The following is a 26,044-nucleotide window of genomic DNA, read 5'->3' as shown; positions in this document are numbered from 1 at the left end:
AAACAAATGGCAAATGCAAAGTGATTGAATGTGAAATTATGCACTTTTGTGTGAAAAACATGGATGAATGTTATTTAAATGGTGATATATTGGGAAATATGAATGTACAAAGATACCTGGGTGTCCTTGTACACCAGTCATTGAAAATACAATAGACTGGCAGATGCAGCAAGCAATTAGGAAGACAAGTGGTGTATTGGTCTTCATTGCAAAAGGATTTGAGTTCAGAAGTAAACTGCAGTTTCAGAGCACCTTGGTGGGACCGTACCTGGAGTATTGCATGTAGTTTTTATCTTCCTATCTTAGGATACACTTGCCATAGACTGAGTGCAGCGGAGGTTCACTCGGCTGATGCCAGGAGCAGCAATATTGTCCTATGAGGAGAGATTAGTTTGAGTGGGTTTGTATTTTCTAGAATTTAGAAAGATAAAAGGGGATCTGAATGGATTTCACATTTTTCAGTTGGGGCTGGATGGATGAGATGCATGGAGGATGTTTTCCCTGTTTAGGGATTCTAGAAATAGGAGTCTAAGTCTGAGAGTACAGTGCAAGCCTTTAAGACTGAATTGAGGAAACATTTCTTCAGTCAGAGTGGTCAACCTGTGGAATTCTCTACCACAGAGGCTGTGGAGGCTAAGTCACTGAATGTATTTCAAGAAAGTGATAAAAGTTTTAGAGTTTAAAGGCATTAATGGGTATGGGGTGAAAGCAGGAATTTGACATTGAAATAAGAGGATTAGCAATGATTATATTGAATAGTGGAGAAGGCTCAAACAGCTGAATGGATACTTCTGCTAGTTTCCATGTTTCTGATAAATCCCAGACTACAGGAGGATTTAAATCCAATCAGATACGAGGACGGAGATCTCCCGGTAACTATCAATTGCGATATTCTATCAGTATTGTTTTCTACCGCTTGGAAGGAACATGGAGGCCACAGGAATGTAGTCATGATGGACAGCTTCAGTATCTGTCACAAAGGATGGTTGAGTAGCACCACTGCTCATTGAGCTGACTAAGTCCTCAAGGAAATAGTGCCAAAACATGCCTGAGGCAGGTTGTGCCAACAAAAGTGGAGGGGGAGGAAAATTACTTGAGTTTGATCTCATCTGTTGCAGAGACATTGACAGTGTTGGCAAGAGTGAGCATTGCATAGCCTTTAACTCCAGTTTACACACACACTGAAGACAATTTTCACATCTTTTATGACACTACAACTGAGTTAAATGTAATTAGTTCAGCTTCGATGTAGGAGGTCAAAACTTTCCATGAGGAATTGTGAATCGTCAGCTACAATAGAAACAAATTCTACCACGATCTGTAACCTCATGGTCTGGTCAGTTAAGTACCTTAAAATGAGGTGCCAATTTATTGAAACTAATTAGAAATTAAGACATTTCTTCTCATCTTAGTCTTAAATGGTTCACCCATAGGATCTTGTCCTAACATTTGTGATTGCTTCTTGAAAAACTGCAGTACAGCTGGCATAGATATGCCTCCACTGCTATTGGGAAGCAATTACTGTAAATTGATTTGCCCTTTAGGAAGGAGCTTCAAGGTATTGAAAATTTTCATAATTTAGGAAATTAAGTCAAATTATGCATATTTGTCAGAACTAATCTATGATCAATTTAGGGACCATATTTTAGTGATGGGCGTGGGTGCAGTTGTGCTTCAAGCCAGCCGTTGCTTGGGTTTTCTTGATCATTGAGAATGAGATCTTTCCTGTAATGTGGTGACCAGCAACCTGTGCACTATTTCAGCTAAGACCTAACCAGTGTTTTACGTAGTTCTTGCATCTCTGCTTTTGTATTCTACAGTTCATACAGTAAAGATAAGCATTCAGTATGCTAATTGTCTCATATCTTCTGTTTATTGTTTAATCCCTGATTGTGTTTGCCCTGCCCAAATTAAAAGTTTTCTTTTTGGCAACTTTCGCCTTGAGTCAGATTGTGAGAAAATCACAATTACCCTTTTTATCTCTGGAGGAATTTAAATGAATTAATTAAATGTTGTGATAGAGCTATGTGCTAATTAATTGCATTCCCCAACATCTCAAAAATAACACAATCCTGTTTTGCCAATGTGAAACAGTTTTTGATGTATTTACACTCAAAATCTGCCTTAAGGTACCATTGGTAATGTAATCAATTTGACACTGTAAGCCTTTAAGAACTGTCTGTTCTCTGTGTGGATGTATGCTGATAGATTTTGCAGAAAATGTATGATGTAGTATTGGTAGAGTAGGAATGAAAAATTGAGAAGACATATTTAGAGGGTTTTAATAAAGTTCACTAATGAGTTTTATTAATTAGGACCCAAGGCGCTGTTTCAGTGAAGAGTTCACCTGTTGTCCTAGTCAATATTTATCCTTAAAATTTCATCAGCAAAAGAGGTTATCGGATCTTTGCTGTTTTTGGAACCACATTAGAAAAGTGACTGAACTTCTCAAGTTCTTCATTGGCTGAGAAGTCTTGTTGGGAGGTCCTAAGGTTGTGAAAGTTCTAAGGAAAGGTCACCAAACCCGAAACATTAACTTTGATTTTGTTCACAGATGTTGCCAGACCTGCTGAGCTTTTCCAGCAACCACTGTTTTTTGTTTCTGATTTGCAGCATCAGCAGTTCTTTCAATTGTGAAAGTTTGCTGTGTTTGGTAGTAGATGACTGTAGTTGAATCATAGTTATTAGAGTTCTCTTCTAAAAATTCAATATGTGATAATCTGAATCTTCATATCTGGAGATACCAAGCTAACTTATGTTGGTATGTGACACACAAAGCAATGTTATGTCATCCTGATGAAACAATACCTGCTTCAGAAGGTTCTGTTTGTGTAAGAAGGGAAGCCTTAATTTTTAAAATCTCCATAATGCTGAATTGGAGCCTCAAAAGCATATTGATAAACATTAAATCCATATTCTCAATTTCTATTTACCCTAAATTGTCGATATGATCTTGGTATTCAAACTTGGTGTTTTGTTAACCAGGTAGCAGCCACACCAGAAACTGCATTTTCCAAACTTTCAGGCCCATATAGTCCTACAGTGTGAGAAATATAAACCAAATAGAAACAAATTGTCAAAGCCCTCCGTGTTCAATTGCTGAAATTTACAGGGTACTTTTTGTGTACTTCTGTGTAAAGTTTTCAACTTCTTTAAGTGGAGTTGCAACCTCCTTTTAATGTCAGTACACTTGTTTTACAGGTGAACAACCTTATAAGTGTCCACAGTGTCCTTACTCAAGTTCTCAGAAAACTCATCTGACCAGACACATGCGTACGCATTCAGGTTAGTATAATTAGTGGTGTGTGAGCCATGTTTTGTAGTAATTCCAGATGATGTGAATGGATACATGATATAGTATCTTTATTGAAGGAGCTACCAATCTAGGTAGTTTAAATATTGCCATAGCAGCTTCAGAATTTGAATTCATTTTTTAAAAAGGTGTTCAGGCTGGTATCAGTAAAAATGATCAGTTGTAGCAGGTACTTTCATGCCTATTAGGGAAGGGTAATCTGATATTGTTGTCCGTTGGAGCTCATCTCTGACTAGTCTTTTATTTGTGTGGTTGTCTCTTAACTGCCTTGAAATGGCTTAGAAAGCCACTCAGTTTCTCAAAGTTGCTGTCAACATTTTACAAGAAAAAGCTAAACAACACCATCTTGGGCTAAGAATGAGTAATTAGTACTGTAAACGTATTAACTTGAATCTATGACACTAGGATTGTGCCACTTAATCAAATGTTCTTTATAATCAAGAGGTATGCATAACCGCAGTAAACTCTGACCAAGCAAAGCTTCAGGCCATCAATATCCCTCAAAAAATCTGCGCAAAACATCAATATGCCTCCTAAAGTCAATGTAAAAACATACAATGAGTAATAGAAACTTAATGCAGTAGGTATATACTTCACTGTTATACTTTATAGCATAAATACTTGGACATCATGGTAGATTGCGGCATTTGGGTGTTTTTTTTTGCAGGTTTGTCAAGAGTGCTGATTGATAATGTGCCAGTTAAAATAAATTTTACTACACAATAGTTCCCCCCACCCTACCCATGGGGCATACTTTCCAAGACCAACCACAGAAGCTCAAAACCATGGATAGTCATGAACCCATTCATTTAAATTGGAAATTTACATTCCTGGCAGACCCCTGATTCTGGACGTTCCCTGTAATATGTTCAGGTTGTGGTAAACTGTGGGTAACTGAAACCGGGCCCGTGGATACGGCGGTCAGCTTGTTCCAACTGTTTCTGTTACACTTGAATCTGGAGTTATTTTTAATAAGGTTGTTTGTATTCCTCAGTGATTACTTTTACAGATAGTAAACGTTTACATGTTTACTCAGTGTAATCCTTGACAATATGCATTTCAACCCTAGAAGCTGTTTTAGATGAGGCCTGTTCTGTCTTTTATGTTTTCGGTTTAGATTCTGATGAGGCTGATGATTATTTTTTGCCCTCCAAAACTGAATGATGCTTGGGTCAGTTGAAGTGCCTCACGTGTGAACAGCTGACATGTCACAAAATGAATCCTGTATCTGCTGACTTGAGCTTCATTTTGCAGTGCTTTTAACCAGCACACTTGACTATTTTAAAAATATGTCCAAATCTATTGTATCATATGCATGTATCTATTTCATAACATAATTCAGCATATGTACCATTTATATTAATTTTATTCAGAAATTGACCTACTTATTCTTAGCCATAAAATTAAATGAATGGTGTTCAGTGACCTTGCCTATACATATACAAGTTCATTACTGCAAATTCTGTTTTTGTATGTTTTAAAAAGATGCAACTCCTTTTCCAAATATTCTCACAACTGTAGTTTTGTATTTGGAATACATCACTGAGTTGATTATTACTTAGTCACACAATCATAACAGGAAATGGTAATGGCACAGGTTTCTGGGAGTAATTCAGGAGACACAAGAGATTCACCCTGAGGAAAAAGAAGCATGGTACACGGAGGATGAGGGAACCATGGCTGACTAGGAAAGTCAGGGATAGCATTAAAGCAAAAGGGAAAGCATAAAATGTGATGAAGGACAGTGGGAAACCAGAGGAATGGGAAACTTACTAAGATCCAGCAGAAGGTAACAAAAAAAGAAATAAGGAGGGAGAAGATTAGTTATGAGGGTAATCTAGCCATAACATAAAGGAAGACTAAGAGTTTCTTTGGATGTATAAAGGGCAAAAGTGGGCATCGGGCTGCTAGAAAATGAAGCTGGAGAGATTTTAGTGGAGAACAAAGAAATGGCTGAGTTCACGTTAGTCTTCATGGTGGAAGACATGAGTAATATCCCAAAAGTTCGAGAGTGAAGGGCCAGAGCTGAATATGGTGAACATCACCAAGGAGAAGGTGCTAAAAAAACTGAATTCCCTAAAGATGGATAAATCACCTGGACCAGATGGGCTACACCCCAGAGTTCTAAAGGAGATAGTTGAAGAGATAGTAGAGGCATTAGTGGTGATCTTGCAGGAATTGCTAGCATCAGGGGGGTTCCAGAGGAATGGAAAATCGCTAATGTGACACTCCTATTTAAGAAGGGACTAAGGCAAAAGACAGAAAATTACAAACCGATTAGCTTAACCTCAGTAATGGGTAAGATTCTGGAATCCATTATGCAGGATGAGATTTCTGAATACTTAAAAGTGTATGGCAAAATGGGGCAAAGTCAGCATGGTTTCATCAAGGGGAGGTCATGCCTGACAAATCTGCTAGAATTCTTTGAGGAAGTAACAAGCAGGATAGACCAAAGAGAACCAATGGCTGTCGTGTTAGATTAGATTCTCTACAGTATGGAAACCGGCCCTTCGGTCCAGCAAGTCCACACTGATTCTCTAAAGAATAACCCACCCAGACCCATTCCCCTACCCTATATTTACCCCAGACTTAACAATTTAGCAGGTCCAATTCACCTGACCTGCACATCTTTTGGATTGTGGGAGGAACCAGAGCACCCAGAGGAAACCCACACCAACGTGGGGAGAATGTGCAAGTTCTACATAGGCAGTCACCTGAGGTGGGAATCAAACCTGGGTACCTGGCATTGTGAGCCTGCAGAGCTAACCACTGAGCCACCATCTGCCCTTCACTACCTGGATTTCAAGAAGGCCTTTGACAAGGTGCTGCACAGGAGGCTACTGAGTAAGATGGGAGTTCGAGGTAAGATACTAGCATGGAAAGAAGCTTGGCTGTTTGGCAGGTAGCAGAGAGTGGGGATAAAGGGGTCCTTTTCACTTTATACATTATCCGTCTTGAAGGAACTGAGCGCATTCTGGCTAAGTGTGCAGACAATACAAAGATAGGTAGAAAGACAGGTAGCATTAAGGTGGTGGGGAGGCTGCAGAGGATTTGCACAAGTTAGGAGAAGGGGCAAAGGAGTGGCAGGTGGAGTACAATATGGGAAAGTGTGAGGTCATATACTTTGGTAGGAAGAATAGAGACATGGATTGTTTTCTAAATGGGGGCAAAATTCAGAAGTACAAAGATTTGGGAGTTCTACTCCAGAATTCTCTCAAGCTTGCAGTTTGTGTCAGTAGTTAGGAAGGCAAATGCAATGATGGCAGTTACTTTATCAAGGCTTGAATATAAAAGCAGTGATGTACTTCTGAGGCTTTATAAGTCTCTGGTCAGACTAGATTTGGAGTACTGTGTGCAGTTTTGGGCCCCATATCTCAGGAAGGATGTACTGGCTGTGGAGTGTGTTCAGAGGAGTTCATGAGAATGGTCCCAGGAATGAAAAGCTTCACACATGAGAAACGTTTGAGGACTCTGGGTCTAAACTTGGAGTTTAGAAAAATGAGAAGGCATCTAATTGAAACATACAGAATAGTCTGGACAGAGTAGATGTTGGGAAGATCCCTCTATTGGTAGGAGAGACTAGGACCCCAGGGCATAGTCTCAAAGTAAAGGGAAGACCTGTTTGAGTCATCGACATGTGCAGCACAGAAACAGACCCTCCGGTCCAACAAGTCCATGCCAATCGGATATCCCAACCCAATCTAGTGCCATTTGCCAGCATCTGGCCCATATCCCTCCAAACCTTTCCTATTTATATACCCATCCAGGTGCCTTTTAAAGATGGCAATTGGATTAGCCTCCACCACTTCCTCTGACAGCTCATTCCATACACGTACCGCCCTCTCGTTCTGGACTCCCCACCCCAGGGAAAAGACTTTATCTATTTATCCTATCCATGCCCCTCATGATTTTATAAACCTCTATAAAGACACCCCTCAGCCTCCGATACTCCAGGGAAAACAGCCCCAGCCTGTTCAACCTCTCAAATAGCTCAATAGCTCAAATCCTCCAACCCTGGCAACATTCTTGTAAATCTTTTCTGAATCCTTTCAAGTTTTACAACATCTTTTCGATAGGAAGGAGACCAGAAATGCACGCAATATTGCAACAGTGGCCTAACCAATGTCCTGTACAGCCACAACATGACCTCCCAACTCCTGTACTCAATACTCTGACCAATAAAGGAAAGCATACCAAAACCCGCCTTCACTATCCTGTATACCTGCGACTCCACTTTCATGGAGCTATGAACCTGCTCTCCAAGGTCTTTGTTCAGCAACACGCCCTAGGAGCTTACTATTAAATGTATAAGTCCTGCTAAGATTTAGAAAGAATGGAGATAAGGAGAAACTTCATCAGCCAAAGTGGTGAATCCATGGAATTCATTGCCACAGAAGGTTGTGGAGGCTAAATCATTGAGTATATTTAAGACACTGAAGAACCTATCTATCTCTATCAAGGGGGTCAAGTGTTATAGGGGAAAAGTGGGAGAATGGGGTTGAGAAACCATGGTCTATCAGCCATGATTGAATGATGGAGAAGACTCGATGGGCTGAATGGCCTAATTTCTCCTTTTATGTCTTATGGAAGTGTTAACGTTTTTCTTTCTCAAAATTTGAACAGCTGGCAGCTGGCTGTAGTGTTCCGTAGTAAAGGTTGATAGCAATATGGCTAAATTGAAGATGAGTTATTTCTGCTTTTTATTGCAGTTGAATTCAGCACTTTTTTTTGAGACTTAATTTTTTGAGTTTCCTCCTTTGTTTTAAAAAGTATCTTTCAGGTATGAATTAGTTGCAAAAGCCAGTGAACAATGAAAGATCCAAGAGTTGATCCCTGTCACTGCGGGTTAATCAATATTTTCAAAGATGACATTGCAGCTCATTGAGTTTGAGCAGTTATCTAATTGATATCAGCTCTTGGACTAGCTCTGCTGTGTTTGCAAAAGACAGAGTATGGTATTCTTTTAGTTTTGTTTGAGCACTCATGATTCCAAAGAATAACTGAAATGTTCTGTGCTGATGTCTTTTAGGGAAGGGAATCTATTGTTACTTGGTCTCACCTAATTGTGAATTCAGATCCAGAGCAATATAGTTTATTCTTAACTGCCATCTGAAATTGTTTAACAAGCCACTCAGCTGTACTATCTAAAGGACAGTTAGGGTTGGTCAGAAATTCTGGCCTTGTCAGTCATGCCAGTGTGAAAATAAAACAATGTTTAGGGTGCTGATACCCAGCACTGGGCTAATTTGAATAGTAGAATAGTACAGAAAATGTTCTGGACTGAGGCAGAGCCTAATTACATGAATTCGCTCTTTACCATACATCTGAATGTAGCTCTAGGGCAGAGAAATTTATCTGCTTCTTGTCCAAGTGATAGCTGCTTCCCAGAACTGCCATGGTGAAAATGATGGTGAACCTCAATGTGTCAGTAACAGGCCTCAAGTGTCCACTGGAGTTGGAGGGGCATTTCAATGGCTGTCTCCCATCTCCTTTTTTAACAATAACCTACAGGTTGGCAGTTTTGATCTCTATCGAGGCCTTAGTTAGGATTTAAATTCAGATCTTCAGGTTGCTTTCATTAGTGTGTGGGAATTCTGGTCTTATGGGAAACTCGATGTATTTATGATTGGTGGGATTCTCCATGTTTGCTCAAGATCTTGCATCGTAATACCTGACCAGTTCAACATCCTGTTCGTTAGCCCATGTTGTCAAATCTTATTTTTAAGGAGGAGCCCAAGAATGGTTTCCAAGCAGAAATTCCTATGATGAGTAATGGTTGTACTTTCCCATTTAGACTGGCAGTGTTAACCAGTTGTAACTGGAATGTATTGTTTGCTGAGTCATATATCTTCCACAAAATACAAATACTTGATCAAATATCAAATTAAATTATTTGCAAAGAAAATGCAAATGCACTTTTGTGTACTGAGGACTCCTGCCACAAGATTGTTGAAGAGACTCCAGTCAAATAGGACTTCATCAGCTTTATTGAACTCAGCAAATGAGTTTTATTTCCAGATCACAGGTACCTTTTTCATCATCACATTATGAGGTGGATTACCTTATCTTTGCTATGGATTTCTTAGTTCATAGTGAAATGTGAAATTGTTGGATAAGATCTCCAATAAGCTGTTGAATATAATATTATGTCAGGTGAAATGTTATGGTTGCTTTTGTGAGCAGCTTTCTTTTGTACTGCATGTTTTTATTCCTATAAGGTGTGGTAAGGCTGCTACTCATTATATGTTGATTTCCATTTCCCTACAATGCCTTCACTGGACCAGATGAGTTTTGATTCCATTCTGTTATGGCACGTTTTTACTTTATGGTCAGTATTGGTAGGTATTAATATTTAGTTTGCAATAACAGAATTATTGGCATGATATGTTCATATGTTATTTAGTCTGATGTTTGTATTTTGCCTTTTTTTTGGTATGTTAAAGTTACAGTTTACTATGAGTCCATTAAGTCTATCATGCCTGTACCTATCTTAACATTTTAATGACCAATACCTATTCTACTTCCAATTTCCTGTCCTTTCTGTTTCCCTAGAGGATACCTGTCATTTGAGGACAGGATGCTTGGCTTTTTATGACTAAAGGGGAGGAGGTGTACTAGAGAGTATCCCTGCCATTCAGGGAGAAAATTCATTTGACCTGAAGCTGCATCTGCTGGAATTACTAGGCCAGTTTTGCTTGTGGTTGGACAAATACCAGTTAGATTTTCTTTGCCAGTTTCACAATGCAGAACATCCATCCTATCCCAGATACCTAAACTGCCTTCCTGTGGAGGTGAATGAGAGGAAAACATGAGTCTGTATTAATTGTTAGATATTAACCATGCACAATCAGCAACCTATAAAATCTGAATTCCATGGTCCACACCCCATCTCTATCCCATCTCTATCCAGCAAAGGTCCAATATATTTTCCTGTAAATATAGTATAAATTTTAAAGAAAATCTGAGTGATCTGTGACCACTTAGAACTTTTACTACATTTTATAACAAATGCAAAAAAACTCTATTATGATACTGAGAATGTTTGAAGTCCCTATTTTGAAAGTTGCCTCACCTATCATAGTTAAATCTGATATTATTGAGAGATCCTAAATAATGTTTAAACTTCCTCACTTAGGCATTCTGGTAGTACAACAATGGCCAAATTTCGTGGCCACAAAGTATTATGTGCATATTATTGGTATGTATTTAGCCGTTTAGTATGTCTGCATGTGCCTAGTCTTGAATTATCATATCAGTGATTTTTCATATCCTTCCAGTATCTGTGAAACTGTAGTTTTGCATTGTCCTTTTGTGTATTTGTTTGTGTTGATGTTATGGTACAGGGACCTACAACATTAAAATGATTTGGGTGGGTTCAGATGAGGTGACTTCCTAAAATGAGTACCTTCAAAATAATTTTAATTTCACTATTTATAAAAGATTTACTTAACAGTCCAGAAAGACTGCAGTAATGTAAATGATCAGTAAATATATGGTTGGATAGAAAAACATAATTAAGAAATTTTTCAAGATCATTCCAGGCAGTTTACTGAAATCCAGGAATTCATCGTAAAATTACTAGAATTTTAAATTTCATGTGCACCTTGTGTCATTGATGAGAACATTAAATCTCTCTCTCTTCAGATTTCAATTGAAAATACACGCACTCTGTGGAATACATGTATATGGGTCATAAATTGAAATACGATAATTAGTCGTTTCAGACTTTGAATTCAGTTAAATATAGAGACTCCCCAGATCAGTTCACTGACAACCATGTTACGCTGTTTGAAGGGTCAGTGAATACTTTGTTATAATGCACTGTCCAATAACTAAAGGTTTCTGTTGATGTATTTCAACAGGTGAGAAGCCATTTAAATGTGATCAATGTAACTACGTAGCATCAAACCAGCATGAAGTGACACGACACGCCAGGCAAGTTCATAATGGACCCAAACCTTTAACTTGTCCTCACTGTGAATATAAAACAGCTGATCGCAGCAACTTCAAAAAGCACGTTGAGCTCCATGTGAATCCACGTCAGTTTCTGTGCCCTGTCTGTGAGTATGCAGCTTCCAAAAAATGCAACTTGCAGTATCACATCAAGTCTAAGCATCCACACTGCAGTGATATTACCATGGATGTGTCAAAGGTGAAGTTGCGCACCAAGCGAGTTGAGTTAGACATTCCTGTTGCTAAAATGGGAAAGAAAATGTCAGACAAACTGCAACCTAAAAGAGCTGAGAATCCAGAGGAGAAGATTGCTCCCAAAGATGATAAAAGTACATCTGTGTCAAAGGAGCAAGGTTTTACCTCAAAGAGTCAAAGGATAAAGACCCGAAGTCATACAGTTTCTAATAACAAGATCCCATCCAAAAAAAGGGAAACGAATGCAGAGAAGATCAAGAAAATAAAAGGTAGCAAAAGAAAGGTTTGCTCAACAGATGTGCCTTTGCAGGAGAAGTCTGTAGTTGAGACCCATACAGAGGTGAAAAAGAGGAAAATATGGAAAACTAAAGAGTTTGTCGAACATGAAACAAAGCGAAGCAAAGTCAAATTAGAAAAGTCCTTGCACAAGAAAAATCTTAAGTGCAAGCAAAGTCAGAAGAAAAACAAAAAGAATAAAAGTACTCATGTAATTTCTGCTGATGATTCAGAAAAGAATAAGAAACAGCGTGAACATCAGCCAAATCTGTTGAAAAAGAAAAGAGATTATTCCAGAAGCTCTTCATTCAGTAATCCTAGTACTGAAAATGTGCATAAGAGAGATACCCAAGATTCAGAATCAATGTTAGATATTCTGATGACTGAAATTTCAGTGAATACTGCTGTTGAACAAAATGATATGCAGTTTGTAAAAAGTACCTGTGAAATATTGTCAACAATTTCAAAAGAGTCCCAAATGTCTCCTGATCAGTTAACTGACTCTAAGTCAAAGGAACACATGTTTATTGAAAAAATGAACAAAAATGAGTTGCTTTCTGTAGAGGAACCTCCTGTAGTTAACACAGAACAAATTTGGATTCCTTCTCATAGTTCTGGGAAGAGAGAATATGTAACTAACTCATCCAAAATCTGCAACACAGAGTCAAAAGTGATGAGTGAAGAGTCTAACTTAACTTCTGATTTTGAACAAGAAAGGGCTGTTCAGATGATCAATGTTGAATTTCCTATATCATACAATCCAGATAAAGATGAGAATTGCACTGGTCACCAGATGGAAGTCCAGATTAATGCCAATGAGCAGGAGAAGGCCCAGGCTATTGGCAGCATGCAGATGGCCATCCAGACTAGCATGGTTGAGCAGATGGAGGTCCAGGCTCATGCCAGTGAGCAGATGGAGGTCCAGGCTAATGGCGATGAGCAGGTAGCGGTCCAGATGAGCACGGTTGAGCAGGTGGCGGTCCAGGCTAATGCCGGTGAGCAGGTGGCGGTCCAGGCTAATGCCGGTGAGCAGGTGGCGGTCCAGGCTAATGCCGGTGAGCAGGTGGCGGTCCAGGCTAATGCCGGTGAGCAGGTGGCGGTCCAGGCTAATGCCGGTGAGCAGGTGGCGGTCCAGGCTAATGCCGGTGAGCAGGTGGCGGTCCAGGCTAATGCCGGTGAACAGGTGGAGGTCCAGGCTAATGCCGGTGAACAGGTGGAGGTCCAGGCTAATGCCGGTGAGCAAATTGAAGTCCGGGCAAACATCTGTGAGCAGCTGACAGTTCAGGCTGACCAGAAAATGTTGAAGTTTGCTAATGTTTCAGCTAACCACGATAAACTCCAGGATAGTGCTAATGAAGTCCAGGATAGTGAGACTAACCAGGACAAGCTCCAATGTGGTAGAGATAAGGTCCAGAATAGCAAAGAGGATCAGAACAAAAAACAGGACAAGTATGAGATGGTAGAAATGGATGAAGATGAAGGTATTCACAGCCATGAAGGAAGTGATATCAGTGAAGATTCAGAAGGAAGTGATGACTCTGGCCTAAACGGAGCAAAGTCCATTCCTGGCGACAAGACCAACAAAAGAACACTAGAAAATGATGTGGTGGATGCTCCAGAGAGTTTTGTTTGCATATTCTGTGATCGCATGTTCAGTGTGAAAGGAGAGTTTACCAAGCACCTTAACCGCCACTTGGTAAATGTGTACTATCTTGAGGAAGCAACAAAAGGCCAGGAATGAGCAGAGGCTTGAGATTTGGCAAGCTTTCCCAGAATATTAATAATTGCTATGAAGTGATACAGTTCACATTAGTACAATTGGATTTGGGATATTTTGCTAAACACCTCAATTGTTCATTGCTGTAACTGCATGTATTTCCTGCTTTTTCAAGTTTCTGGCTAATACTTCAGAGGTAGTACAACAGCATTCATTCACACATGGTGGCTAAATATATTAATCATGCTTTGTAGCAGTTTAATCACCACTGATTTTGAATTTTCATTGCACTATTATTATTCAAGAAATTTATTTCATTTAATCTATTCTGTTCCACCCCATTGTAAATATTGGTAACACTGGACATTGAATTATTTTCTGTTTTTACAAGACCCAGGGTTTAAGCTGATACACAATGATTATTATAGCTGTTCATAATTTTAAAAGACTCAAGGTAATGGTTGAATGAAAGAAATTATGTCAGATGTTTGATTTGGATATTTCTAATGGCAATGTTAAAATGAAGACCTCTCAATGAGTAGTTTTGCATTTCGTGGGCATTTAATGCATCTGTACTGAAAGTGTATTTTAATTTTGATGTACAATGCGTGGAATTAGCCCATTTTCATTGAGTTACATTAACAATATTACATAGTTTTCCCATTTTAGTTTTGAATCATAACAAACATTTTTACATTGATAGTTCAGAGAGCATTCTCAAGGTAACATGTTAAAATATCCTGTTTTTCATTCAAGTCACTGAAGTGAGCACTTTGTAAGATGATATCACATCTCAAATAGCTAACGTTACAGGCCATGAAATTGTTTTAGGAGTTTGTAGCAAACAGTTCTCAGCAGCCACAGAGGAAAATGATCCAATATGGTGCTTTACAGCTTATAAAATTGCACGATATAATTAATCAACTATGCAATATAATTAAATAGTAGTAGTTTATATATAGTAATGTTTTTTCTGTATCATGTTTTTATATTTGTATGTTTAACCAGCATTTGGGACTTGACAATTAACCAAACCACTGTGCCACAAGCTGTTTGGGGGAAATTGTCCTGGTAAAATGCTAAAATATATTCCATCTGTATTGAGCATTGACACAGTTTTCAAAAGGTGAATGTCAAGCACCCCAAATAAGCAGAGGTGTAAAAATCGCTGTCTTGCATCCTTTTTTAGCTGAAGAGCTATATTTCAATTATGCTCTCTTGCTGGCATTCTGTGCTGTAGCACGTAGAGCTTTTGGCAACCTGGATTTTCCTTGTGGCCATTTGTAGATCGGTTATTATAAATGGAATTGATTTTGTCCCAATTTATTGAGGTCATCTGTTTCTAATTAGTGCACCAAGTATAATGGCCTTTTCTTTATACAAGGACCTTTCGCAGTTTTGATGTTGCACTCAATTCTTAGCTCCCTGTGTACACATTGATGATTTTGTAGATCTGGCAGAATTATTGGAATGCAACGCGTTGAAAGATTTGCTCACCTCTGATCTACTTAGTTTGTGAGTTGATATGGCCAAAGAACACACATTACTGTGATTACCATGTGTTTTTTTTCTTCTGACTTGATGATGTGTAAACTGTTTGGAGTAGCCACTTTCGTTAAAGAATATGGAGAACAGTTTAAATGCTGAAAAGCATTTTCTTTGCTTTGACAATCATGTTGACAAACTCAATGTATATCTGTGATCAAATTACATTGATTTTTAACTGCAATTGGCTTCATATAGTTTGTGGTACTCTATATAAGTTTTTGAATTCATTTTAGTAACTTGTACTAAAATTTGATTACAGTTAAAAATCTGTGATATTACAGTTTAAATAATGAATGCTGTAAGAGGTCTGGAGGGTCTGCTCATGCTAATATGAAGCATGCTTGTCCTTTTCAGTTCTAGAATACTACTTAGCATCCTCATTTTGGTACTAAAATGCTAATGGATACACCAGCAACCCAGTATTTCCTGTGGTAGGTAGGTAGCGCACGGCAATTATATAGATAAATATTATTTGTTTAACATAATTAGAAACTGCAGTTTGTCACAGTGGAAGATTTGTGTCCAGTGTTGAATCTTGCTCACCCTCTATAAAAGCCAATTAAACAGGATTGGTTAGTTGAAGTGTGATTTTTTTTTAAAAAGAAAATTACTTTCCAATTCCAAATTTACGCGTTGTGCAAAATGGCAATAGCATAGGGTAAGAAGGAAAAATCCACAGTTCTTACTACTGAATTCAGCAATAAGCTTTGATTTTATTTTGCCTGCTCCCTGGTAATGAGATCATGTCACAAGACCAGTGACAATGCTGTAAACTTTATTCCAAAACAAACCTTCCACTATAAGGGAGATTTTTGTGTCCTATATCCAGGTGCATTGTTTCACTTGGGCACAACAAAAATCAAAAGGATTGGAGTAGGTGTGAAAGGAATCTTGCCTGTTTTTCTGATTGTTGAATGATGATCAGTAGATTTAGGAAAATCTGCACACGTTCTACTGGGCAGCCATTAATTAATAAAAGCCTTACGTAACCAAGTGTGAACTCTGATCTCTTCAATAATGGACAGCAGCTTGCCAAAATTGTAATTTTGTTGTTTAACTACAAAAAAATTATTAAAGACAAAATAGTTTGCATAATCAATAATTACTTTCATTGCGCTCAAAATCTTGATCCATTGTAAGAATGCTGAGAGTGACCTGCTATATATCAGATTTTGAAGGTCTTACAAAGTGTTGAATTTATGCACTTTTCTGTGTAATATTAAAAATATCAGATGGCATCTCTAGATTTTTAAACATGTTCAGTTTCTATTCAAACATTTGAATTACATTTGCCAACAACAACCAAGAAATTCCTGTAGATTTAGCTTTTCTGTTAATGATACTCTGCAGTATTGTCGGTATTATTAGAATCTTAGAGCCCATTGTGTCAGTGACAACTGAAAAATTTAGCTCTTCCCATTCTCCTGTTAGTTCCCCACATCTTTGCATATGTTTATTTGCAGGTATCCAATATCTTCAAACTGAAAGTTACTATTGAATCTTTTCCACCATTCTTTCAGACAGTGTGTTTTAGATTATAACCAGTATAAAGAAAATGTTCTTCCTTTTTAGCCCTGTTTCTTTTGCCAATTATCTTAAATCTGTGACCTCTGGAAACAGTCTTCAGCCAGTGCAGCAGAATTGATGAGGTGAAACTATTGAATACATCTTCTAAAGTAGTTTGGGTAGCAAGGTTTGTAAGATAACAACTGTGTCAAAGAGGGGGAGGTGGGGTGTCCGTGGCTCAGTTTATGAACCTGTTCAAAATTCAAAAAAATCCAACTGCTACTTCTATTATACTCATGGTGATCGTATTTGATACAAAGCAGATTCATTTATGTGCTGGCACTGGAATTTACCAGGAAAGGATGAGAATTGAATGAGAGATTGGCATAGCAGTGTAATTGCTACGTTCTTGTTGAAACAGAATGTGTAATGGAATAAATGACAGTTCCTTTGTAATCAGTTTGCCAATAAAATTGGTTGGAAAAGCAGAGCACTTAAACTGCATTAAATCTGAGAGCACAACAGCTGTTGGTCCTTGACATAAAGAATAATAACTTCATGTGACAGTTGTTCCTGTGCTCTTTTCCACAATGAAGAGCTAAGCCACGTAGTCCAGAGTGAATTCAGTTTTAATTCCCAGTCTGTGATATAGTGGAGACTGTTTAAATACTTAAAGGCCTTGAGGGAAGAAAGTTTCCTAGGATTGTTGCTTCTGATCATTTAACCCTTTCTGAAATACGTTGGTGCTGATGTCAGGTGAGGAAGAAATTACATTTGGCCCTTGCGGTGAAGTTAGTGATTTAGTTTTCAACAAACTGAGGAAAATAACATGTGTACTACTTGTCTTAAAACTTCACTGCTACAGGGTGTAGTGGTATTGTATGTCATTTCAAAATATTTGTTGATTTCTGAACTGTAAAATGTTTGGTAGAAAATGGAGTATCAAGTCCAAGAACATGCATTTTTGACTTGGTCTTCAATATCTTCATGTAGGCATTGTAAAATATAACAAAAAAAAATTATGTTTTGGTCTGCAGTTAGTCATTGTTAACTTCACTTTGCCAGCAATAACCTGAAGGAGCTTCTGTTATTTGGGAGGCAGTAGAGATCATATTATTTCGTCTTGGTGGGGGAGGAGAGGAATCATACAATTATCCAAGTTGTAGAAGGAATATTTAACAAGAAATATTTGTTGACTCATTTTATGCATTCTCTGGGTGTAGGTATTGCTGGTAGGATCAGCATCTGTTGACCAACCGTGTTCTCCTTGAGAAACTGGTGGTCAGCTGCTGTCTTGAACTACTGCAGTCATTATGGTAATAGTCCACCTTCTCTTAGGGTAGAATAATATCATCAGAACATCATATGCAGTCTTGGCACACGTTACATTGCATACTAAATTTGCCATGTTTATTGAGTGGTTAGAAATGAAGTATGACATATGATTACAGAGATACCAATGAGGATGGATAGCTAATGACAGCAGGCAGGAACACTACAGAAAACCAGTAGGCTAATAATTAGCTTTGAGCAACGTTTAAACTGGATAACTGCCAGAATAACAAGCAGCATGCAGATGCTATAGTAGTCACTGCTCTAAGAGACCTCTACAGCATGATTCACAAAATATTTTGGCTGTTCTGTACAAAAGCACTGCCATTGGTGCTGGATTAAAATGGAAGCTTATTAGTAATTCAGAATTGTTTTACAGCATTATCTGTGCAATACTTCTGTTTTTCTGAAGATACCAAAGTTTAATAGATAACCTACTACTGTACTTCACTCTTTTCAGATTAATAAATAGAATTTTGATTTCAAGGGTAAATGTTTGTCAAAGAAAATGACTCCGACAGTTGTGTTGGACAGAATAAAACTGTCACAGTTTTAGTACAAAGACTATGTGTATAAAGAGGATATTTTTCACTATTTGCCATTTTGTTAACTAAAGTTAAAATGAAAACTAATTTCTTTCTGTAACTTTCTAAAAAGCATCATAGTATTTAGCAAAATGTTTGCTGCATTAAAGTTTTGAGAGCTCAATTGTGTGTGCCTTTCATTTTGGACTATGTTTTCATCTCAATCTACTTTTTTTCCTTCAGACTAGTACAAAAATACACTTTCAGCTGATGCACACCTAAATTTAGAGTTCATTGTGTTAAATTACTTGTGTTCTAGGCCAAAGGGCATCACTTGCATCCAAGGGCATTAAAGGAAATAGTACATTGTAGATGGCCTAAGTAAATCTTTGAGTTCCCTACATACCAGGACTCTGGACTGGAAAACTGCCCACATCTCCTTTTAAGGGTGAGAGGGGAAATCCAGGGAATAGTTAGCCCAGCATCTGTGGTGGGGAAATTGTTGGACTCTAGAACCAAAGATGGGGTAACTGAACATTTCAAAATTTCAGTTAATCAGCACAGCCAGCCCAGCATAGATTCATGACAGGTAGGTCATGCCTGACAACCTCACTGACCTTTTTTTTAAAAGGTGACTAAGGTATTGTCAGGGGAATGTCTGTAGATTTGTTTATAAAATGCCTTCTGGAAGTCCATATAAAGACCTATATAAGAGACTGGTGACTAGTGTAGAAACCTATGTATTTGAGGGCAATACTGTGACAGATGGCGTTCAATGCAAGTAGGTGTGACGGTTTCCATTTCAGACCAAAATGATACGAAGTTAAACATGATGGATGTCCAAAGTGACTTGGGATTCAAGTGCATAGATCTTTTAAAATGCCACAAACAGGTGTAGAAAATAATGATTTTTAAATAATGTCTCTTAACTAATGGGTACCAAACTGACATTTACATAGTTTATTAAGCAAAAGACAGTACAGCTTTACTACATAAAATCTACACTTATTGGAAACTAATCCATAAAGAACACATCATTGTGTGCCTCTGTTGACAGTTCTGATTTTTGTTTTAATAGAGCACTTCATGACCTGGGGCATTCCAGCATATTTTACAGCAAAATAAATATTTTTGAGTAATCACTTTTAATATAGGCAATATGGTGCTCCAAACAGACATCTACAAACAGCAATGAGATAGTGACCAGATACTCTTTTTGTTGCTTACTGAGGGATAAGTATTTGCAAAGAACATACTGAGTAGCTACCTAGCTCTTCAATAATGGTTTTATTTTCAGCTGTAAGAGGTGGGATAAAGTTTCATGTCTGATCCAACAGATAACAGTGTTGGACTCTCTCAGAAGCAGTCAACCTGAATTAATTGCTTGAGCTCTGGAGTGGAACTTGCACCTTCATATTTTGCACAGTGTTTGCGCTGACACTGTGGCTAGTTCCCACCTTTCCCAGGTGGTCAGATTATTTACAGATAGTAAAGCCAGTCTGGCGAAAAGCAACAAAGTTGATGAAAGCAGTTTGGGAGGCTTGACTTTTTTTTTGTCTCATACTGATTGACACTTCTGTTTACTCTAACAAACCAGGAATTTGCTTTGTGTAAAGATGATGCAGTTACCATTATTCAGTCAATGCATTGGAAAAAAAAACTGTCTTTGTTATACTGAAATCTTATTAATAGGCACTACAAGCTGAGGCAAACATGACTTAAATCACAAGTTAATCATCCTTCATTAAATCATGTAATTCAAGTTTGTGGGCATGTTTAGAATTCAATGTTTGCATTGTAAGCTATAGGGTACTTACCACAGTAGCAGAGTTTGTTTTGAGCTGTGATCTTTCCCTTACACACCAAAGCCCTATGGCTAGAGAATTAGATGCCTGAACCTTTGGCAATTATAGGTCAATTTAGTTCACTTTTAAAATATCGTTAAGTAAATGTGTTTTGTAAATTGCCCTGATAACAATGTATCATAGTTGCTAATAACCTACTTCCCTATAGCCAGTTTAAAAGTAGTACAAATGCTGAATAAAGATTGTTCTAGGAGTAAATGTTGTGCATTTCTTTGATTCATTCTGTTTTTGTGTAATTGGATCAAGTCATAGTAAACATTATGCTTTTATCCAATCACAGGATTCATTGGTATTGTTGCTGTTTATTAAAATTGATAAGAATTGAAAGTTTACTCTTACACGTTGTTTAGATTTACTTTATTAACGAAAAATAAAATGCTGGAAACACAGGTCAGACAGCATTTGTGGAGTGAAGCAGATTTCACATTGAAGTTAGAATTGATTCCTTCAATCAATTGCAGTCTTCTGCAATTCCATGTTACATCTTGCAAGTTCCAATATTCTGTAATTTCCTTAAGATATACTCTTTAGATGTTGTTTCTGTCTTATTCTTCTAATGTCCTCAGCTCACGAGGTGGCCAGGACATCTGATTCTTTAATGGACTGTTGAATTAGTCCTACTCTGCTGCTTTATCCCCCCCTCCTAAATGCAGTTTTTAACTTCCAGAAGACATTCTGGATAGATATTTGATGTTATTAATGAATCTGTTTCCATCTCACCATCAGAGTGTACACCAGCTCACTTTCTAAAAGAAAATCCTTAAATAATTTCTTGTTCTTTTGCCAATCATTTTATACAGTGGACTATGGAAAGTTGCCCTTTATAAATCTTAATTTTGAGGAGAAGAATCTGCTTTTCAACCCTGCCACTTAACTGAAGCTCCTCGTCCCTGTTGTTATTCTAATAAATCACTATATTCTCTAATGGTATTCAATTATATATAAAGTGACATTCTGGCAGCTGTGGTCACTTTTTCAAACTATATCTTCAGTCTTCTCCGTACATTAGTGATGCTCACCTCTGACAAGCTGCTGATCAAGTCAGGAGTACTCCACCCAGAAGAGTTTAGCAGAGTGAGAATAAGGGCCGAAACAATACTGCTGGAAATCTGGTTCAAGTGGGAATTCAATGTGTTAGCGCGGATGAAAATCACCCCCCTTCAAATGCAAAGTGGAGAAAGGTGCTTTAACTAAGGTTTACTGCAAGAAGTAAATCTCCAGAGTAAGAGGTAAGTGGAATCAAGAAGAATTGTGACCATCAGTGAAACAATGTCAAAAACCACAGCTTGCTATGGTATAGAGAAAGGTGATAGTGAGTAGGACTGGTGAACATTTCTTGTTTTTAAAATAGAAGTAAGTTCTTCAGTCTTTGTTTCGATTGTGTTTAGGTCTCGTGTTTTTATCTTTTTAAGAAAGGTGCTGGTTAAGTATAACATTGATAACTCTTTTCATAAAAGCAGAGAATCTAGATGAATTTATAAATTAAATACAATAGTGATGTCAAGAAGTTGTTGGACACAGGTGATCCAGATTGAACCCTCTTATTAATGTTTGCAGCTTGATGGAATTTGGATCCAAGTTAAGGAGCTGGAGTTTGAGTTGCAGATGTAGATATAGATATAGAGGAAATAGCAGGCGTAGGCAATTCAGCTTTTTGAGCCCACTCTTACATGATCATGGCTGATTTGACTTTGGTCTCACCGAAGGGCCTGTTTCCACACTGTTGGTGGGGTGGGAGAAAGAGACTAGGGGGAGAACTAGTGCACAATAGGTGGATGGAGGTAGGGGTAAAAGATGATAGGTCAGAGGGGAGGGAAGATGGACAGGTGGAAGAGGTCATGAGGATGGTGCTGAGCTGGAAGGTTGGAACTGAGATAGGGTGGGGGAGGGGAAGTGAGGAAACTGCTGAAATCCACATGGATGCCATGGGAGTGGAGGGTCCCAATGGGGAAGATGAGGCATTCTTCCTCTAGGTGTCAAGTGGTAAGGGAGTAGCATGTCCTTGACAGAGGTGGAGGGGAAGTTGAAGTGTTCAGCCACAATACAGGTCCCAGAGATGTTCTCTGAAGCATTCTGCGCATAAGCATTCTGTCACCCCACTGTAGAGGAGACCGCATTGGGAACGATGGATACAGTAAATGACTTCTGGAAGTGCAGGTTCTAGTACATCCAGCAGACCACCAAACTTTATTTGATTAGCACAGGAAATTGAAGGTCATATCTTAACAGGACAAACCACACATTCTTGAATCTACCTCTCTGCCTTATGCCATTAAAAATCAATGAAGAAATCAATCAATAGTTAATCAATCTCAGCCTTGACTACTCTTCACAGCACTGCTGCCTCACAGCAGCAGGGAACCCAGTTTAGACTCCACCCTCAGGTGACTGTCTGAAGTTTGGACATTCTCCCCACCTCTACGTAATTTCCTCCCAAAGTGCAAAGATGTACAAGTGGATTAGCCACAGAAATGCAGGGTTGCAGGGATGGGATGGGACACTCTTCTGCAAGTGGCCGAATGTAGGGATTCTATGATAAAGAGATTCCGAGGATTCATTACCCTCTAAAAATTCCTCGCCTTTGCTTTAAATGTACCACCCCTTACGCTGAGATTACACCCTCTGGTCCAAAGGTTTTTGAGGAACAATAGCAGATGTTTAAGTAAGTAGTTCAAAGCTCAGAAAGAAGATATACCCTCATGATAAAAGGAGATTTCTTGGGTGGGGGAGGGGAGGAAGAGGAAAGAGAAACGCAGAAGGAAGGAAAGTGGTGGTTAAACTAGGAAGTTAAGGTTAGCATCAAATTGAAAGAAAATAAACATACAACGTGGTGGTAAACCAGAGGATTAGGCCAAAACCAACAAAAGATGACTAAAAAAAAAAATAAAGAGGGAGAAGACTAATTTTGAGGGCACCTTATAATATCAACACCTTAAAAAGTATGAAAAGGAAGAAGCCAAGTTAACCTTAGAATGAGGCTAGGGATATAATAATGGGGAATCAGGAAATTGCAGGCAAATTGAATAAATACTAGGCATCAGTTTTCTTAGTGAAGGACTATTTTTGGAATGCTATTAATCAAAGAGCAAAACAAGGAGGAAATCAATACAATAACAAATCACTAGAGAAATCTTACTATGGAGACTAAAGGGGCTAAAAAGAGTGAAATCTCCTCATCTTGGAGGTACTGATTTTAGGATACAACCCAAGATGGTGAATGTCCTGGTATTAATTTTCCAAGAACCTTTGGATTCTGGAAAAATAGAATTGAACTTCCTTTATTGTCACGTACTCAAGGGAGTATAGTGGAAAGCTTACAATGTCACCCCACATGGCGTCATCTTAGACACAAAATAGAGAAATAAACATTACCTTAGTTACTCATAGTAGAAGCTGGAAAAATAAATAATTTTAAAAGGTAAACATTATAGAAAAACAAAGTTAACATTTTACTAATAGCAGCTGTTATGCTAAGAGTTTAGTGTAAAGCATGTAAAAAGAGTATTTAAAGATATATACTGTGATCAAGAAGAATCAGCATTGCTTCACAAAGGAGAAATTGTGCTTGACAAATTTACTAGATTTCTTTGAGAAATTAATAGGCAGGATAGAAGGGAGCTTTTGTGATGCAGTGGTAGTATCCCTACCTCAGCTAGGCGAGCTGGTTTCACCCCTACCTGTTCCAGCAGTGTGGAACAACATCAATGAACAGATTCAACTATTTTCTAATAATTTAAAAAAAGCACAATCTGGATATATAAAGGGAAGCAATGGATGCAATATATTTGGATTTTCAGAAGGCATTTGATAAGGTATGTTGGATAGAAGATAGAGTTAGGATAAAGGGGTGCATTTTATGGCAGGAGGCAAATACATTTTCAAATGGTTAGGTGTGAATTTGAGTACATACAAGTCACCAAATGGGACTACAATTGCGTGGCAATAAGGGACTCAATAAAAGGATATGAAGTGCTTTGACAGATTTTTAAAATCATTAATGTTTGATATAGTGTGGCACTATCACACTCCTATGGTGCAGTGGTGATGTCCCTACCTTTGAGCCAGCAACTGGGTTCAAATATCATTTACTACAGAGGTGTACCATAACATATTCAGACAGGCTGATTAAAAATATCTAGAATAAATGAGAAACTTCCCAGAGACAAAGTTGGGTAACCAATGGATTGGGTAAAGAACCAGAAGTGACATGGCAAAAAAAATATTGTGCAGTACATTCTGATGATCTGGAATCCACTGCTTGAAAAGGATGATGGAAACAGATTTAGAAGCTCAAACACCATAAACAGAATGGTCTCTTCTGTGCACAGTGTTGTTATTCAAGGTACAAAGGTATGGATTTGCTCACCATTTCCCACTGGTGATCTGTTATTCTCAGCTGTAGCACCGACAAACTGGTGAGTACAGCCCAAACAAGTCTACATCACAACAATTCATATTTTATAAAAGTACAAGTTTAAGAAACAGTTGTTCAGGCAGTGCCTGTAATCAAATAAAAACACTTAACAGAAAAAAAAGTCATCAGGTTTACTTACTGTAGAGGCCACTGTTGCCTTGGGATACAAATTTTGTTTCATACATACTTTACAAACTACATGTCACTGCAAGTTACATGTACACAAATTAAATGTAAAATGATTAATTACTCATCATAGAAACAAAAAAATTCAAAACTGGTGTTAGTCTTGTCATGACTTGCACAATCCTTAGCTCATGGCATTATAAATGAATTTGTCAGTGAATTAAATGACTTAACGGAGATTTTAAATATACATTTATTTGCAATACTGTCAGACTGCACAACTCAAAAAAAAACAAAACTTCTCTTTTCCGATATAATTCCACTGAAAATCACATACTGGAAATTAGTAAATACTCCATTAAAGGAATTAAGGAAATGATGTGATTATTAAGCAGTCAACTTCCTTGCAAAACTCAGCCAAAAAATAATTTATACAATAGGACTTAGCAGATAGTAACTCAGTCTTTGGTGTAATTTATTTACAAATGCTGGGATAGTGACTTTGATAAGTATCTTGTATGCTTCCATTCTTCGAGCAGGTCATGTTTTTGAGGTAATAATCGCAGGTTTTCCACAACAGGTAGTATCTTTTTAAGTTTATAGGCTGGGGATTTTCTAATTCGTTCCCCTTTAACATTGACAATGAATGATAGAAGAGGCGGCTTTTCAACTGTTAAGCCAATTCCTGCTGGAGTGTAGGCCCGAAGCCTAATCTTATCCTCTGACTGAGCTGTCACTGCAATCCAGCCTGATGAAAAGCAACAAAAGGTTACACATTTGTTTCAATTCTGGAACTATTCAAAGGTCTGAATTTCCATACTTAAAGTACAGCTGACTAGAATTCTAGTTCTGGTAAAATTAGTTTCAATAAAAGTTAATTATTCTGCCTATGTTTAAAAGCATTCAAATCTATAACATATTACTCAAATCGCTCCATAACATCTCGATAGATTTTTAATTAGTAATGGGTTGAAAGGTTATGGAAAGTGGGCAGGTAATTGGAGTTGAGGCTGCGATGACATCAGCCATTCTTGTATTAAATGGTGGAGCAGGCTTGAGGGGTTATGTCCTTAGTTCCCTCAGCACATGCCCTAGACCCATTCTAGCAGCAATGTCTTTTAGGACTTGACAAGCTCAACCAAAAGTGTTGCTACCAAGCTACTCTTGGTGGCAAACACTGAAATCTCCCAGAATATATTTTGCACTCTTACCACCAATTTGCCTCTTCCAAATGTGATTCAACATGAAGGAGTACTGATGCTTCAAATGTGGGAG

At 38.0% G+C, this 26,044-nt stretch overlaps 2 protein-coding genes across 3 annotated transcripts in view; one reads left to right on the top strand and one right to left on the bottom strand.

The window, feature by feature from the left end:
* The window catches only part of rest (RE1-silencing transcription factor), a 35,331-nt gene extending 16,783 nt beyond the window's left edge, over positions 1-18,548 (top strand). For both annotated transcript variants that reach the window (XM_072589167.1, XM_072589166.1), the window contains exons 3-4: positions 3,202-3,285; positions 11,176-18,548. In XM_072589167.1, the coding sequence (XP_072445268.1) occupies positions 3,202-3,285; positions 11,176-13,478 (2,387 nt within the window). In that variant the 3' untranslated portion in view covers positions 13,479-18,548. The remainder of the gene's footprint in view (positions 1-3,201; positions 3,286-11,175) is intronic.
* A 6,212-nt stretch (positions 18,549-24,760) lies between these two features.
* Positions 24,761-26,044, bottom strand: part of noa1 (nitric oxide associated 1) — a 31,461-nt gene continuing 30,177 nt past the window's right edge. Inside the window, exon 7 of the mRNA XM_072589168.1 lies at positions 24,761-25,517. Within this exon, the coding sequence (XP_072445269.1) occupies positions 25,249-25,517 (269 nt within the window). The 3' untranslated portion in view covers positions 24,761-25,248. The remainder of the gene's footprint in view (positions 25,518-26,044) is intronic.

This window comes from Chiloscyllium punctatum, chromosome 2 (assembly GCF_047496795.1).
Source record: "Chiloscyllium punctatum isolate Juve2018m chromosome 2, sChiPun1.3, whole genome shotgun sequence".
NCBI classification, from domain to species: domain Eukaryota; kingdom Metazoa; phylum Chordata; class Chondrichthyes; order Orectolobiformes; family Hemiscylliidae; genus Chiloscyllium; species Chiloscyllium punctatum.
This window is presented reverse-complemented; position numbering and strand designations above follow the sequence as displayed.